Here is a 17,041-nt window from a genome sequence, read left to right as displayed (position 1 = left end):
CTTTTCTCATGGAAAAGAATGTTTTCTCGTGTTCTACTGACAATTTATAGGAGTGGGAATGGATGGGAAATACTAGTCCACACTCATCAAAAGGCTGTCCCATCAGAGAGAGAAATTCTCCAGCTGGTATGGGCGTCAGCCAGGTCTATGCATTGAGCCCAGTGTCATAAATGTCTAGAAAACAAGTTCAAGGTCCTCTGCTTAGATGGTACAAAGATGAGTGAGACATGGACCCAACTTCAAGGAGACTAGATTGTACTTGCTCCTGACTTTTAGATTTTGAGCTTAGATTTGGAATGCAAGGGACGTAAAGAAAAAACGGTATCTTCATCCAGATCAAGTAACTGTGTACACAGTAAATATCAGGAGTTTTTTAGTCTGAAAGTGATGTAACAGGTGGGATAACAAAGGTATAAACAATAACCCACCCAAGGATCACCTCTTCTTTTTTTTTTAACATTTCAAAAGTAAGATTTTATTTATTTATTTGTCAGAGAGAGAGAGAGAACAAGCCCGGAGAGTGACAGACAGAGGCAGAGGGAGAAGCAGGCTCCCCGCTGAGCAAGGAGCCCAATGCAGGACTCGATCCCAGGACCCTGGGATCATGACCTGAGCTGAAGGCAGCTGCTTAGCTGACTGAGCCACCCAGGTGCCCCCCCAAGGATCACTTCTAAGAAAGTTCTGAAATCGCATACAAAAAACCCACCCTTGTTAGAGTAACACCTGGGAATACCTTCCAAAAATATATGATTCCATTGCCTTGCATAGAGAAGATATACCCTTAGACAGTTTTCTAAAACTGGAAATGAAAGGACAATTTTGAGAGATGAAGTTGTGTCTAAGTCTTGCCCTCCTGAAATGAAGGGAGTTCAGGAGACAGAGGTGACGGGGACAGAAGTCATTTCACACTTCACTTCGGGCAGGGGTTTTTAGGATCCTCCCAGGGTTGGCTTTTCCCTCAGTGATTTTCTTTGCTTCCAGTGGTGGCCCACAAGCCTGAAGCTAAGCTGCCATGGCTCAGTGGGTCAAACCTCTACCTTTGACTCAGGTCATGATCTCAAGGTCCTGGGATGGTGCCCCTTATCGGGCTCTCTGCCCAGCAGGGAGCCTGCTTCCCCCTTACCCTCTGCCTGCCTCTCTGCCTACTTGTGATCTCTGTCTGTCAAATGAATAAATAAATAAAATCTTAAAAAAAAGAGAGAGAGAATGTGATCTTGAGGAAAGTGAGCCACTTTTGTATAGCTTGGGTACAATGCAAATGATGTTCTCACTGGGATGATCCAGCATCTCCAAGGAGGTAATGACTGGAAAGGTCACAGCCCTGACTGTGGCAGTATTGTTCTCACCACAGGGGGGACCGTTCTGAACAAAGGGCAACAAGCATGCGCAGTGCAGCAGGCTGTGGGTGGCATTTAGGGCAGGAGGCTCTCCGCTGCGTCATCATCCACGAGGCTTTCCTCACTCTCGCCCTTCAGCACGCCTCAGCTCCAGACGTCCCCTCCAAACAAGCAGCCTTCACTCACGCCAGAAGAAGTCAAAAGGATGACCTGCAGCTCTTTAAACAAAACTGTGCTTTTTTTTAGACCTCTCAAGTGTCTGCTGATAATGACTATCTTCTGCCAACCAGAGAAAAATAAAATCCTACTGAACCGAAATACAAGGATTGGTCCTTCAGGGACTGTTCACAATTTAGCATTGTGAAAGGGGCTTGTCTCTGAGAGAGGCACTGGATTCCCTGATTCAGTCACTGTGGAAATACTGTTAATCAAAGAAGCACCCTGCACAGAGGCCTTAGGCCCAAAGACCAAGAGACGAGAGGCTTCTTCTGTGGCTGCAACACTCCTAAGCAGGGGTTTGACTTGTACAAACAACATTCTGTCATCACTCTGAGGCACAAAAAGTCATGGACTTCAAGCCCTCTTCTTTTTCCTATCTCCCATCACCTACTGCTTCCAACAGTCTCCTTCCTGACAGGTAAACTGAGTCAGGAAAAAAGGAGAAGAAGAAATGCCCACCATCCTTTGGGAAAAGAGCAGTTTCGCTAAAAGCTGGATGATGCATGGGGGCGCCTGGGCGGCTCAGTGGGTTAAGCCTCTGCCTTCAGCTCAGGTCATGGTCTTAGGGTCCTGGGATCGAGCCCCGCATCAGGCTCTCTGCTCAGCACGGAGCCTGCTTCCTCCTCTCTCTCTGCCTACTTATGATCTCTCTCTCTCTCAAATAAATAAATAAAATCTTTAAAAAAAATACTCTACAAAGCTGGATGATGTGAGGTGGAAAATAACTGTAACAAAGCTTGGACGTCATCTGTGGGGGCAGCTGTTGACTCTGTCCCTCCCTTCTGCTGAGCAGCCACACTACTTTCACGAGACGCCCCCCCACAAATGCCACAAGGATGCTAACATCTGCTCTATCCCCAGGACCAGGATGATCAGGCAAAAGTCGGCGTTGCATGATGGTGGTAAAGAGACAGTCTTGATGATGAAGTCAGTGCTTCTGCCTTTCCAATGACACTGTGTCACAAAGAAGTCGGTGTCACCTCAATTCTCTTCCTTTCCCAAGTGGGAAGGGGGCCCGTCCAGGAGCTGCCTACCCACCCACATGCAGGCATCATCCCTACTGCTGACAAAAGCCCCAAAGATTCCCTGGAATTTTGTAACTCTTCAGTGAAAGGTGGCCTCATTCGATAATTCCTGGTCTTCTCACAACAGAACGAAAGCTTCTACAAGAGGATTAAATGAGGAAATCTAAGGAGACAAGTGAACTCCTTCAGAGTTCAGACTTACAGAAGTGTCTGCACTCTGCCACACGTGAGAGATCCGGTAGCCCAGCAGTTCCCCTTCCTGCCGCTTAATTGGAGGCTTGACCCACCTGACGTCCACCTTATGACTAGATTCATTCAGAAACATGGTGACGTTCGAAGGTGCTGCTGAGGGGGCTACAAAAGAAAGAAGAGAGAATAATGAAGGACCACAGAGAAAAGTATATAGAGGTACATTCTCTTCTTAGTTTCCGAATGTTTGGTTTTCAAATGTTCTATGGCAAGCATTCAAAATCTGAGATTAATAGCAGATTTTCAACCTCTTTTCACTTAAGGAGCACTGAATTACTACATAAGTTTTATTGTTTTTTAAAGATCTATTTATTTATTATATAGAGGGAGAGCACGGGGGGTTAAGTGGGGGCGGGGGGGTGGGGAGAAAGAATCCTAAAGCAGATTCGGCACTGAGTGTGGAGCCCAACACATGGCTGAATCCCAGGACCCCAAGATCATGCCCTGAGCTGAAACCAACACTCAACCATTGAAATACCACACAAGTTTTTAAAAAATAAGCACTTTTCCAAACTAAAATCACAAAGACAAGGAAAGACAGGGAAGGAGGTTATGGTGCTCCTGGTCTCCTCCAGGGGAAGCAACTTGAACAGGGTTCTCCAGTTCTCCACCTGTGAAGTGGAAGGTCAACCAGATGGACTGGAAATCAGTTCTGTGTCATGTGAGATGTACAAAACAGGGAGCCACCATTTTAAATGGAGCCACCATCTTAAAGTCCAAAGGCAGGTTACGGATGGTCTGAGAACTGAGCTAATCGCTCAAAAAATTTTTAAAAAAATGTATATGTGTGTGTGTGTGTGTGTGTATATACATATATATATACATATATATATAAAATAATGAGATGTCTTATATATATGTAATTGTCTTATATATATATAATAATGAGATATATACACAATAATGAGATGTCTCTCTCACACACACACACACACACACACACACACACACATATATAAGACATCTCATTATTGAAGACCAGAGGATGAAATGGTAATTTCTGGATGTCAAAATATAAAATTTAACTCTGGTTTTCACTTTCTGGTTTATAGTAAGTTCTGCTTAAGTCACATACCCACTTATCTGTTATCTCTTGTGAGGATACAAGGATAAAAGTTATAGCACTTTGGAAAAAAAGTATGTATGTGTTATATATATGTACAAAATAATTTGGGAAACAGGTCAAAGTCATTACCAGATTACTTTTTGGGAACAAGGACTTGACTATTCTCTATTAAACTGAAAATAACATGGGGACACCTGGGTGGCTCAGTTGGTTAAGTGTCTGACTCTCTTGGTTTCCGTTCAGGTCATGATCTCAGGGGTGTGAGATCAAGCCCTGCATAGGGCTCTGTGCTCAGTGCAGAGTCTGCTTCTGATTCTCTCCCTCTCCCTCCCTCTTCCTCTCTCCCTCCTTGTACTCAGTCTCTCTCTCAAATAAATAATCTTAAAAAAAAAAGCCACCTGAAAATAATATGCTCTTTGACCATGTATTTTATTTCCAGGAATTTAATCTAAAAAATTCTCCCATAGGAAGCATTACATTTACTGAAGCAAAATAATGAGAAAAAGGAATAAATGTAATGCTCAGTCAATAACTGTGATGTAATGAATTTTGATACATTTTCCAATGGACACTTGCTACCCAGCCACTGAAAAGAATTAGGTAGATCAGGTGTGTGGATATGAAAAAATATCTAATGGAGGGAAAAATCAAACTGCAAAAAGGTATGTAACAACAATCCACTTTAGAAATAAAAAAATGTTTTATATAAATACAGAAAGAATAAAAATAACTGTAAAATATGCCAAACCACTGCCTATAGTTGTATTTAGGGGAGATGAAGTTACGTATTTCTGATATGCCTAAAAAGAAAACAAAAGGGTACTCTAACCTTCATTTCTGCTTAGGAAATGTCACACAGCTAAAGCTGTGTTATGAACTGAGCCATATAGTTTCAAATCAGTTGAAGAATTTCTGGATAAATGTGGCCAATTCAGCATGTCTTTGTTTTGTTTTTTTTTAAGATTTTTTTTACTTGTTTATTTGACAGAGAGAGAGAGAGCACACGCAGGAAGAGTAGCAGGGAGAGGGAGAGGCAGGCTTCCCACAGAGCAGGGGGAGCCTGATGCAGGACTTGATCCCAAGACTCTGGCATCACAACCAGAACCGAAAGCAGTCACCTAACCAGCTGAGCCACCCAGGGGCCCCTCAACATGTCTTTATGTCTGCTCCTCATGAAACCCCTCTATGATGACAGTAAGGAATTTAAAACAGTATAAACTCATAAGGTACAGCAGAGTCAACAGTGGAAAAAGAAATATCAACATATACTTGAAAGCTGAAAAAGAGATGCGGAAGGTGTAATTAATTCAGCAAGCCTGTACTCCCCAAAGGACGTGGAGAGGCTCAGACGCTGTGGGCCCCAGTACCAGAAGATTGAAAGTTTGACTGGGAAGTAGCAAGTCCTCAAGATGCCTCTAACCTAGTCCCACACATCTGCCAGGGACTCCCTCCAAATCCCCCTGGAGACAGGAAGCCACCTTGGTCTCCGAACTGAAAAGCCTTTGGCCTTGGGGCACTGGCAGAATGAAGGCACAGTGAGAGGTCAGACAGACAACTGGGGACCACTGAACAAGGAGGACTCTGCTTCACTCTTCTTCCTCACCCGGCTCCTAGAGCATCGGCAGCCATATTTACATTCCTAAGGCGGGAAACAGGGGAATTCTTTGTTAGAAGTAGTGAGTGGTCCCAGAGGAAAGAAAACCAATATTGACACTTCGGGATATCCCAACCAAAACACATGGATCACTGCCTGTTACACAGAAAGATACAAATAAATTAAAAATAAGGAGGAATCAAAGGAGGAATATGTGATATTCAAAAGAAAGCTAAAATGGCTTATATTAATATCAAAGTAGATCTTACAGAAAATAATACTACCAAAGACAAAGGAAGCAATCTCATAATGAGAAGGTGGCCAATTATTAGGAGAGCAGAATAATATTAAAATCTATGCATAAAGTAACAGAGCTTCAGAATGTTTGAGGCAAAACTGGCCACAGTATCAAAAAGAAATGGATAACCCCAAAATTTTAACTGTGGATTTCAATGTCTCTTTCTAAATAATTGATAGAAATGGGCAGAAAAGCGGTAAGAATGTAATTTGAAAAACGCTATCAACCAACTCAACCAAGCTGACCTTTATAGACTACTCCATGTAATAAGAACAGAATACACATTCTCTCCAAGAGCACACCATACACTTATCAGGAAAGATGTGTTCTGGGCCATAAAAAAAGTCTCAATATATTTCAAAGTAAGTGATACAGATTATGTTCTTGGGCACCAGTAGAGTGAAATCAGAATCAGGAATACAATGATTTCGGGCAAAACCCCGAAATATTTGGAAACTAAGTTACATAGCTAAATAACTCATGGGTCAAAGAAGAAGTGAGGAAAGTATTTTTGAACTGAATGAAAATGAAACACAGCCTATAAAAACTGTTCTCTAAGGCTTTTCTTTATCATTTGAGAGAAGAAGACATCTTCTAATTTTGGCACCAGACAGTCATTTTGTGCAAGGGTTATGCCCTAAAGATTTCTGGTCCCGACCTGTCCGCCCTCCTCCCCCATCTCCATTATGACTAGAGCACTGAGTAGGTGAGGCCCGAGTTAAGGGCAGGAAAGACGTTCTACAACCTAGAGCTCTAAATTGGGAAAGAACAGAAATTGTGGATCTGAATTTAACAGGAATACAATATTCATAGATAACAAAAATCTCAGAAATCAAAAACAGCACAATGGAAAATTCTTTAAAGTTTAAAGATATAAATAAAATTTGCTATGAGCAAGACAGCATAGAGAGAACCTACTTCACTGGGCTTCTCTGAGGAGCTAATAAAATAATTCATGCATAGCACCTAATGTGGGGCCAGGCACATGGTGTTTGGTAAACACGAACCATCCTCACATTCATTATTTCTTGACCTTGATGCTACGATGAATAATTTTTATATTATTGTATTTTAAAATAATATATGCCATGAAGTGTGTTGTGATTATCTTCCTATGTAAAAGAACATATTATCTGTTCATAGTAAGTGTAAGTTTTGTCACTAAACAGAAGGAAATATCTTCTTCAGTGGCTACCGCAGTAAAATCAAATGGTCCAGAGACAAAGACCAAACAAAGCAAAGTTGAAACTCTAATTCAAGGCCACCAGGAAGGACTTGTTTAATCACACGCCCTTGGGGGCAATATTTATTCTGAACTCCAGGAATTACCTCCTTCGGTCGTGCTGGCCAGAATCCAAGGGCTCAGTGCAGACCAGCCAATTTCATTCATGCAGGACACACCAATGTTGTAATTAGCCAGAGCTTGCAGCTGCTCGATTTGATACAGATGTGGTGAAGCCGAGGTGTTAAAAATCATGACCGAGCCATTAGTCAGCGGATCAACTTCCTTGACCTAAGTGAGGAGTAAAAATGTGGACCAGGCATTAGTAAGGCGGTGGGAATGCGAGACCTGGAGCACTGCTACATTCACTGCACGTGGCCCTTCCTCTCCAATGAGGGGAAGTACCTGCTTCCTTTCGGGCCACACACTAATTTCCCTGCCAGCGTTACTGTGTGTTAGTCATGCTACTGGAGCACTCACCGAGGACGCGCGTAGAACACCTAAAACAAGCATTCTCACTGTGGCAGGTAACAGAGCAAATGACGACCTTTATAATATTATAATGATGGTAATATATAAGGGGAAATAAGATGAAATAGCCCTTCCTTTCTCAGAACCATCTCAGTTCTTGATTTCTTCTTCCAGCTGTTTCAGAGAACACACTCCAAAGATAACCGACATCCTGTGTGGGACCAAAACCTAAAATATTTACTATCTGGCCCTTTACAGAGAACATTTCCCAAATCCTACTTTAGGGGCTGGGACACAGGATTTCTGTTTTTATTTTGTACTTCTTTTTTTTTTTTTTTAAGATTTTATTTATTCATTTGACAGACAGAGATATCACAAGTAGGCAGAGAGGCAGGCAGAGAGAGAGGAGGAAGCAGGCTCCTCGCTGAGCAGAGAGCCCAATTCAAGGCTTGATCCCAGGACCCTGGGATCATGATCTGAGCCAAAGGCAGAGGCTTTAATCCACTGAGCCACCCAGGCACCCCATGTGTTTCTTTTCATTATGCAACCTGGTGAACTCTGCTCTTGCCTTGAGGTAAATTCTAGCATGTCCTCTTTTTTTTTTTTTTAACCCCTACTCCAACCCCAACATAAATTCAAGTCCAAAAGCATATGCAGAGAATGTGCATTTTCTGACATTATTTGGTGCAAAGATATAAGGAAGGGTCATTTGCATCTCACCCAACAAACCTTTGTCCAAATCTCATTAAAGCATCTTAGCCCTTTCCTCTGAGTTCTTTCCCTTCATCTTTCCCTCCGTAAGCTCTACCAGTCTCCCCGCATCCCTCTCCAGACGTCCTCTGTACACATAAGCAAAAAATCTAGGCCAAACTTCTTCCTTAAGCATATTTCCTTTCTAGGAATGGGAGTAAGGGAGAATTTTTTTCCCCACTACATGTTTTTCAAAATCTCTACAATATATAAGTACTTATAAAATCAGAAAAGAGAAAATGATACTGAATAAAACACAAGTAACCAAAACTAACCGGGGGAAAAAAAATCTTAAACCCTGTACATATTCCTAATAATAATGGGCTTGCAGTCATGGGGCGTGGATACACAAAGCTGTTATTTCAGGATATTTGTGTTGAAATTTAGGCCAAGGGGCCATAAATACCATTTCGGAATTCTAAATCCCCTAGCGGATATCGCGGAGGGGTGGGGTGTGGGGGCCAAATCTCACCTCTGACTCAGACCCGCAGACTCCACTGGGTGACAGAAACACCAGTTGGCCTGAGGAACCACCCGAGGAGAAACAAAGAGTTACGTGCTTATCTTGGTGGTGGCCGCTGGCAGAACTTACTTTTTGTTTCTTCACTTTATAGAGTATGCACCTACTTCCTGGTGACCAAGCCCTGAAACTAAGGTGGAGGAAACCTTTGGCTCTCCACCCCTGCCCCATTTCCGGAGCAATGCGTGGAGTATTTCCAGGCATAGGGACGCTCTTCGAGAACGTGCTGCTGGAAGAAGACAGGGTTTTTATAACAGTCCTTCTCAGTGGGTCCTAGGGGAAAAGAGGGCACGAAATAGCAAGAAGTACGTGGGAGAGTTAAAAATAGAAATGGTGTATGCAGCCCAAAAATGGGTGAAGAAAGGAACTAACATCAGGACCAAAGGAAGTGAGAGGGTGTGTCTGCTAGTGCGTGGATCTGAATCTTGTCCAAAACATTCATTTGTTACCAAGTCAGAGTTTAAAATTGTAAGGGACTGGGGACATGCTACGAAACTATGCTTGGTTCCTTCAGAAGGGGGAATACATTGTTAACCTGCAGAATAAAGAAGTCTCACTTCCACAGCCACTCCTGACTAACCCTGCGAGGACCAGTCAGAGAAAAACAGGATAGCCAATTATATTTGAATTTCAGATAAACAACAAATAATTATATATACAGGTATGTCGCAACATCGCTCCTAGAATTTAACTTGTAAAGTAACTGTATTCTTATGGGTGAAGGGAGGTTGGTAGGGAAAAGACAGAATGACCATGTCTGGCACTACAGGATCCAAGGTGGGCAAGGAGGGCCTGCAATGACCAGACTGGATGATCGTCCAGGGACTGGATGATCATATCATTCATGCCGTGGCTGCCCAAAGCTGAGGCAAAAAGAGAGAAAGCAGATGTGTGTGACCATCTTCTACCTTCAGGGGTGACCTGATGTTTTCAGACCTTCCTACCACCCTACTCTACCCTCCTCTCTACCCTGCGACCAACTCTCTCAAGGTGGGGGCAGAAGTCGCCCTCAAAGTGTCCCCAAAGGCAACCATACTCATGTGAGCAAGAGCCTCATGTCCTCTTGGACTCTTCATACAGCTCAACAGCAGAAAAAGGGCTGGTCCATGCCTTGGTTATACGTATACAACTACAGATCTCTAGATCTCTAGATCTGTAGATAGCTGTATCTATAGAGGGAGATAGGCCCTGGATGTTCCTAACAACAGCCCTGGTATACAAGAAGCAAAAACTGATGGGACTGAAGGGGGAAAGACAACTCAAAAATAATAGTTGAGACCCTAATTCCCCAGTTTCAATAACAGATAAAACCACTCAGCAGAGGATCAACAAGGAAACAGAAGAAGGAAACAAGACTATAAACTAACTAGATCTACAAGACGTATAAAACATTCTACCCAAACACAGCCAAATATACCCTCCCCTACACACGGAACATTCTCCAGGGCAGAACAAATGCTAGGTCATAAAACAAACTGTAGTAAATGTAAAAGACTGAAAATCAGATTAAGTATAGCCTCCAAACGTGATGGAGAAACATTAAAAATAAGCAAAAGAAGACTTTTTTAATTTTCACAAGTATGTGAAAATTAAACACACTCCTGAATAACCAATAGGAAAAGAAAGAAAGAAAGAAAGAAATCACAAGGAAAATAACCAAAAAACTTGAGATGAATGGGGAGAAAAGCCCCAAATACCAAAACCTATGTGATTCAGCTAACACAGTGCTTAGAAGGAAATGTATGGTATAAATGCTTATATATATATATATATTTTAAGATTTTTAAAATTATTTTGCAGGGAGAGATACAGCGAAAGAGGAAACACAAGCAGCGGAAGGGGGGGAGGGAGAAGCAGGCTTCCCACTGAGAAGGGAGCCCGATGTGGAGCTTGATCGCAGGACCCTGGGATCATGACCTGAGCCGAAGGTAGACGCTTAATAATTGGGCCACCCAGTTGCCCCTATAAATGCTTATATTAAAGAAGAAATTTCAAATAAATTACTTAGCCTTCTACCTTAAGAAACAAAAAAAAAAGGGAAGAGCAAATTAACCCAATGTAAACAGAAGAAGGGAAAACTCATATTAAAATCAGGAATGAAAGGGAACATTACTACTAACGTCAAAGAAATAAAAAAGCTTATAATGGAATATTATAAGCAATTGTATACCAACAAATTGGATAACCCAGAGGAAATGGACACACTCCTAGAAACACACAAACTATCAAAACTGACTCAGGAAGAAATAGAAAATCTAAGTAGACGAGTACCAAGTAAAAAGACTGAGTTAGTATTCAAAAAAACTCTCCACAAAGAAAATCTCAGGACCAGACCGCTTCACTGGTGATTTCGACCAAATATTTAAGGAATTCACATCAATCTTCCCCAAACTCTTCCAAGAAATAGAAGTCGAGGGAACACCTCCCAACTGATTCTGTAAGACGAGTATCACCCTGATACCAAAACCAGAAAAAGCTAACACAAGAAAACTATAAAACAATAGCTTTTATGAATATAGACACAATTAGACAATGGTGATGCCTGCACACCTCTGTGAACATACCAAAGAGCATTATACACTTTATTTTTTAGAGTGTATTTAAGTAATCTCTACGACCCCAAAATCAAGATTGCATGCTATTCCAACTGAGCCAAACAGGCGCCTCAACATTATACACTTTAAATGGGTGAATATTATGGTCTGTGAAATAGATCTCAGAAAAAGCTGCCCAGAGAAAACGGATATCCCTGGTGAGGACTTTGTAGACACAATAATTCCTAACACTTACCAGCCCTTAGGAGGTTTACAAATAAAGTGGGGCAAGAATTAAGCAAAGCTAGAGCTGGTGGGGTGAGGGTGGAGGCTATTTTGGGAATAACAGAATGTTTTCACTTTCCAGAGAAGGAACAGCTGTTAGACAAAAGTGGGAGGCAATAAAAACAGAGAAACTAATTCTGTTTGGTATTAAAAACATCTGGTTGTCAACATATAAAATTCTTTAGAAGTCACTGCTTCAAGTTGAGCTAGCATGAATGGCAGGTGTCAGGTTAACATGTTTTCAGCTAGTAAGACCAGACATTTATGAAACTAAGAACAATTTCTGACCCTACTGGGTGACACCATGCAGGGCAGAAGACATTCATGTTTTCAGTGGATAATCCACACATGTTCGACTACCTGCTCCCAGAAATAATGTCTCTTCTAAGACATGGAAGAAGAGACGGTTTGAGCACTGTTTTTGGCATCAGAACTTTCTGGCTTTGAATTCTGGCTTTGCCACTCATGGGTTCTGTGAGTATACTGAGCCTGCAGTGCTGGTGTGGGTTTTAAGTAAGATAATGTCTGCAAAGTCCCCGGTCATCGTGAGAACTCAGTAAATGGTAGTGTTACTGCTACCCTTACCATTTTGATGAAATTAACACTCAAACCAAGGCCTACATCATGGCAAGGTACCATTTTAGGATGGCTGGCCTGTATTTCTTACAGCATTCTTTCACACCAATTTTGGGTAGTGGTTAAAAAAGGTGAAAGACTTTGCAAGGCCTGTAATGCCCAGGTTGTCCTGGGAGCCAGGGGCCAAGGGGCTACATTTGACAGCAAAAATGACCCATCTCATGCTTGCCTGCCCTTCACAGTCACTGGCCCAGGAGGAGCCAGGATGAGGAGTTCTTGGCCTCCCAGAACTCCTGATCACAAGCCAGTCCTAATTTAGGGATGTGTTTTTATACCTTAAAAATTAATTCCCTCTGGTCTCATGCCGTTCTATCCTGGAAACCTGTTTCCCTTCTGGTTGGGCCCTGCACCATGAGGAGAAAGGAAACAGAATCCTGGGGCAGAGCACCACAAAATGGGGCGTGCGTGGTGGACACTGAGCGGGGAAGGGGTCAATGGACTTCTGAACAAAGGTGTTGGAGGCCTCGGCACTAAGAAAGGTCAAGGAGGAAGAAAGATCAAGTAGACCCTCAGAATACCAAACAGCCAGTTCTCTCTTCATCCTGCTGGTTTACCTGAATGCTGCAATTCCTGAATGGGGAGTATCCATCAAAACCCGGGACCCAGGAGATCAGCACGCTGTGTGCGGTGCTGTTGTAGACACTGACTTCAGTTGGTGGGGAGGGAATTGCTACACAAAAATAAAGACACACACACAAACACGGTTATAAACCACAGGTGGCCACAGCTACCAAACAAACAAAATATCATGCTTGTTTCCATTTCTTAAAATTAGGAAAATTTGACCCAAGTTTGAAAAAGAAGCCGCGTTGGGCCTGAGACTAAGCACATTAGCTTATAGACAGGTCTTCTGGTGATGGGACAGTGCTGCCTGGGCCAGGGGAATGGAGCACTGACCGGCTTTCCTGCCCCCTGATGAAGTGAGACCTTAGCTGGAAAAGGATGAAGAGATGTCTATTTCCTTCACCGAGCTCGTGGTCAGTTCCCTCCTGCGTGCAGGCCCGTTGCTGGGTGCTGGGAGCTCTACATCCAACCCCCCCCCCCAATCAGAGCCATGGCCCTATTCTTGTGCAGCTCTTGGTTGAGGAGTGGAGACCCACATTACAAGATAATGAGAGGGCCCCGTACTGAGAAGAGAAGGGTGTTACGGGAGCATGAGTGTGGGTGTATGGCAGAGCGGGGAGCAGCTATCCAGGCCAAGGAAACAGGTGAGAAATCAGTTCAAGCAGAAGAGCCAACTGTAACTGCTGCGACTGGAAGCATAAAGTGTGCAACAATCCTGGCCACGTGTGGGATGTGGCCACGTGTGGGACATGGTTACGGATCTTAATTCGAATCTAAGAAGGATCTGGAGTTTGGGGATCTTATTTTGGGCTAATTTTACTTCTCAATTAAGAGTCATAATCACATTTATAAGCAAAAATGATGACTGTTGTTTTCACATGCTTACAATAGGTCAGCCCGTTATGGACTTCGCTTTGTTTCGTCATCACTAAAACCCTGTCAGAGAGGTGGTCTCATCACGATCCTCATTTATGGATGAGGATACTGAGAATCAGAGAAGGTAAAAACGTGCTGAAGATCACAAAGCTTGTAAGCAGCAGAATGGGGACTTGAACTCAGGTCTGTCTGAGCCTGGATCGCGTGTCCCTCAGTAGGACACTGGAGGCTGGTGGCAGGCGGCAGCAAGCACATTAGTGTGGGCACCAGCAGGGACGGGGGAGTCTGGTTACTGCCTGGCTGGCTGTGAGGCCCGGGTCACCGTTAAATGACCTTTCTAAACTCCGTTCCCTCCTCTGTTAGTGGGGATGGTAACAGCAGTGCTCCATGGGGCTGCGGGGAAGACTAAGGTTAACACATGGAGGAGGGTTGGGGGAGGTGTGCTGGAGGGGAAGCAATGACAGGGTGAACAGAAGATCAGGGGAAAGAGAGCTGGGACCATGAGAAGTACGCCAGGTACCATATTCAGGAGTTTGTTTACTTGTAGACACACAGCTTGGTGAGTGGCAAGGAATCAGCACTTTGTCGGACTCACTTCCCTAAATAGATTACTTGTAGAATTGTCCTAAAATGTATGCCTTTCCAGATCATAATCTGGCTACATATATTATAGTTAGTAACAGATTAGAAGGGAGTCTTGGTGGCATTGACATAAATGTTTAAATAATGAAAAACAAACATAAGTTTTCAAAAGAGAACTGATAAAAAGAAAAAAAGGAAAAAAAGCTAAGTTCTGTGTGAAGCATAAAATTTTAAAAAGTGTCTCTCATTTTATACATGTTTAAATTTTAAGGTGTTTATACTTCATGAAAATAGTCTTTATAAATTTACGCCTACCCATGAATTCCTGAAATTCCCAACATTGCTTTTGAAAACTGTAATAATGAGACTCATAATGAGGAAGGAAGTTATACAGTTCCTCCAGGAGTAAGTTTCAGTTTGCTCTTCTTTTGTTTCCAATGAACTTTTAGAGAATGTCCCCTCATCACCTTCATCTAGTTGATGTGCCAAAAAGAAACATCAGTACCTTTTTATTTTTTTTAATTTTCTTTATTTACTTTTAAAAAGTTGGCTCCATGCCCAGTGTGAAGCCCAGTGCGGGGCCTGAACTCACAACCCTGCGATCAAGACCTGAGCTGAGATCCAGCTAGATGTTAACCAACTGAGCCACCCAGATGCCGCCATAGCATCTTTTTAAAGTATAACTTCTTTTATAATATTGAGACCCCAGCTATATATTACCTAACTTTTTAAAAAATTTTTAAAATTTATTTGACAGATCACAAGTAGGCAGAGAGGCAGGCAGAGAGAGAGGAGGAAGCAGGCTCCCCACGAAGCAGAGAGCCCGATGCAGGGCTCGATCCCAGGACCCTGAGATCATGACCTGAGCCGAAGGCAGAGGCTTAACGCACTGAGCCACCCAGGCACCCCAATGTATTACCTAACTTTTAAGTCATTATTAAACACATTCTGCTTTTCTCTTGTGTTGTTTCCTCAAGATTAAGACCAAAAGAAATATGGAACCAGTATTTGCTTTTCAATATTTAAAATAAGAACAAATAGGCACACTTGGGTGGCTCAGTTGGTCAAGCATCTGCCTTCAGCTCCAGTCATGATCTTGGGGTCCTGGGATCAAGGTGGACTCTCTGCTCAGTGGGGAGCTTGCTTCTCCCACTCCCACTGCCTCCTCCTTCCCCCACTCATGCTCTCTCACGCTCTCAAATAAATAAATATTTTTTAAAAAACAAATACTAAAACATAAAATTTGCTTGAGTTTCTATGACAGAAGGTAAGAAAGATGATCTGAAAAGGGTTAAAATGACAGCATTTAGTTTCAAGTTTTGGGTTTAACTAACTTTGATCCCACAGAGGGAGGAGGAAGAGGCAGACAGTTGGATTGGAATGTCTCCACTAGCATGGGGACCTTCCAAGACAGGTCTACCATTATGTTACAGCCCAGCTCAGAGGCAACAAGGACATTTGGAGGAAAAGGCACAGGAGCTCTGGGCTCTCCCCTCCCTTCTCTCCTCTTAGGGCAGCAGCTAGGGGAGACTTGTGTCAGTCCCAGCTGCCTGGGAAGGACAGAGCCCATTCCGTCAATCAATGCCCTAAGCCGCCCCCACCCCTGGGGGCTCTTCAAGGGGTAATAGGGGCTAATCCAAGGTGGGAGAGGGCAAGGTGAAAACAGGAGCTAAGAAGATGGAGGGTAGACATCTCAGCCTATTTTCTTAGACTAAGCAGAACTAAACGAGCTAATATTTATCAAAGACTTATGCACCAAGTACTGTTTTGAGTGCTTTTAACTTGCATTATCTCATTTAAGCCTCAAAAGTATGTAGATTCTGTAATCATCCCTATTTTATACCCGAAGCCAGAGAGGTTAAGTGATTTGTCCAAAGCCACAGAGAAAGTCCTGGCGAAGACAGGGGTCAATCCCAGATAGCTGGCTGCAGAGCTCCTGCTGCGTCCCCTGACCAGCTCCCAGAACACGTTCAAGGGACTTGGCCATGGTGCTTACCTTTGATGTTGATCTGCACACCCTTGGACACGGTCAGCCCTTTGTCATTGTGAGCCTCACAACTGAAGACGGCTGTCTCCGTCAGACCTGAAATGGAAGGGGAGTCATGAGACCAGGCTCACAGAGAACAGACTGCAGCTCACCAGAATCCGAGGGTTGTTTTAGCATTCTTTTACTTTTTGGTTCATGGCTTCAGGCCATAAATGCAAAGTTAATTTTAAAACTATGCTGGTGGCTGAAACACAAACCTGGGATTGAACCCTAGCTACCAGGAGCAAGTCAACCGTGGGCCTGAAGGCAGCTGTTCTTCATTTAAGTGTTTTATTTTTCCCGGATGGTGAGATGTTAGGTAATAAAAGTAGTAATATTTAACTTAAATTTCTGCAAGGCGGTATGCTAATCACTGGCCCCAATGTCAAGGAGAGTGCTGCCTGAGGCTCCTCTGGACGATCGCGTGCTGCTTAGCCACAAGTACATACGGCATCACACACTAATGACATTTCAGGAGACCAGACATAGCAGGCTGAAAGTCACAGTGCTTAATTTCAGGTGGTCTGTCGTAATGAATCCATTTTTTTTTTTTTTTTAATTTGACAGACAGAGATGACGAGCAGGCAGAGAGGCAGGCAGAGAGAGAGGGGGAAGCAGACTCCCCGCCGAGCATGGAGCCCGATGTGGGGCTCGATCCCAGGACCCCGGGACCATGACCCGAGCCAAAGGCAGAGGCCCCAACCCACGGAGCCACCCAGGTGCCCCGTAATGAATCCATTTTTAAAAGTGAAAATTAGGGGCGCCTGGGTGGCTCAGTCGGTGAAGT

General features: G+C 43.3%; 1 protein-coding gene across 1 annotated transcript in view; it reads right to left on the bottom strand.

Moving 5' to 3' along the window:
- Window positions 1-17,041, bottom strand: part of MERTK (MER proto-oncogene, tyrosine kinase) — a 115,020-nt gene that overhangs the window by 36,575 nt on the left and 61,404 nt on the right. Inside the window, exons 5-8 of the mRNA XM_045979440.1 lie at window positions 16,225-16,311; window positions 12,761-12,876; window positions 7,118-7,301; window positions 2,784-2,935 (exon numbers count right to left, since the gene is read on the bottom strand). Of these exons, the coding sequence (XP_045835396.1) occupies window positions 2,784-2,935; window positions 7,118-7,301; window positions 12,761-12,876; window positions 16,225-16,311 (539 nt within the window). The remainder of the gene's footprint in view (window positions 1-2,783; window positions 2,936-7,117; window positions 7,302-12,760; window positions 12,877-16,224; window positions 16,312-17,041) is intronic.

This window comes from Meles meles, chromosome 15, assembly GCF_922984935.1.
Source record: "Meles meles chromosome 15, mMelMel3.1 paternal haplotype, whole genome shotgun sequence".
Classification (NCBI taxonomy): domain Eukaryota; kingdom Metazoa; phylum Chordata; class Mammalia; order Carnivora; family Mustelidae; genus Meles; species Meles meles.
Note: the sequence above shows the minus strand (reverse complement) of the source record. Positions and strands in the feature narration are given on the sequence as shown.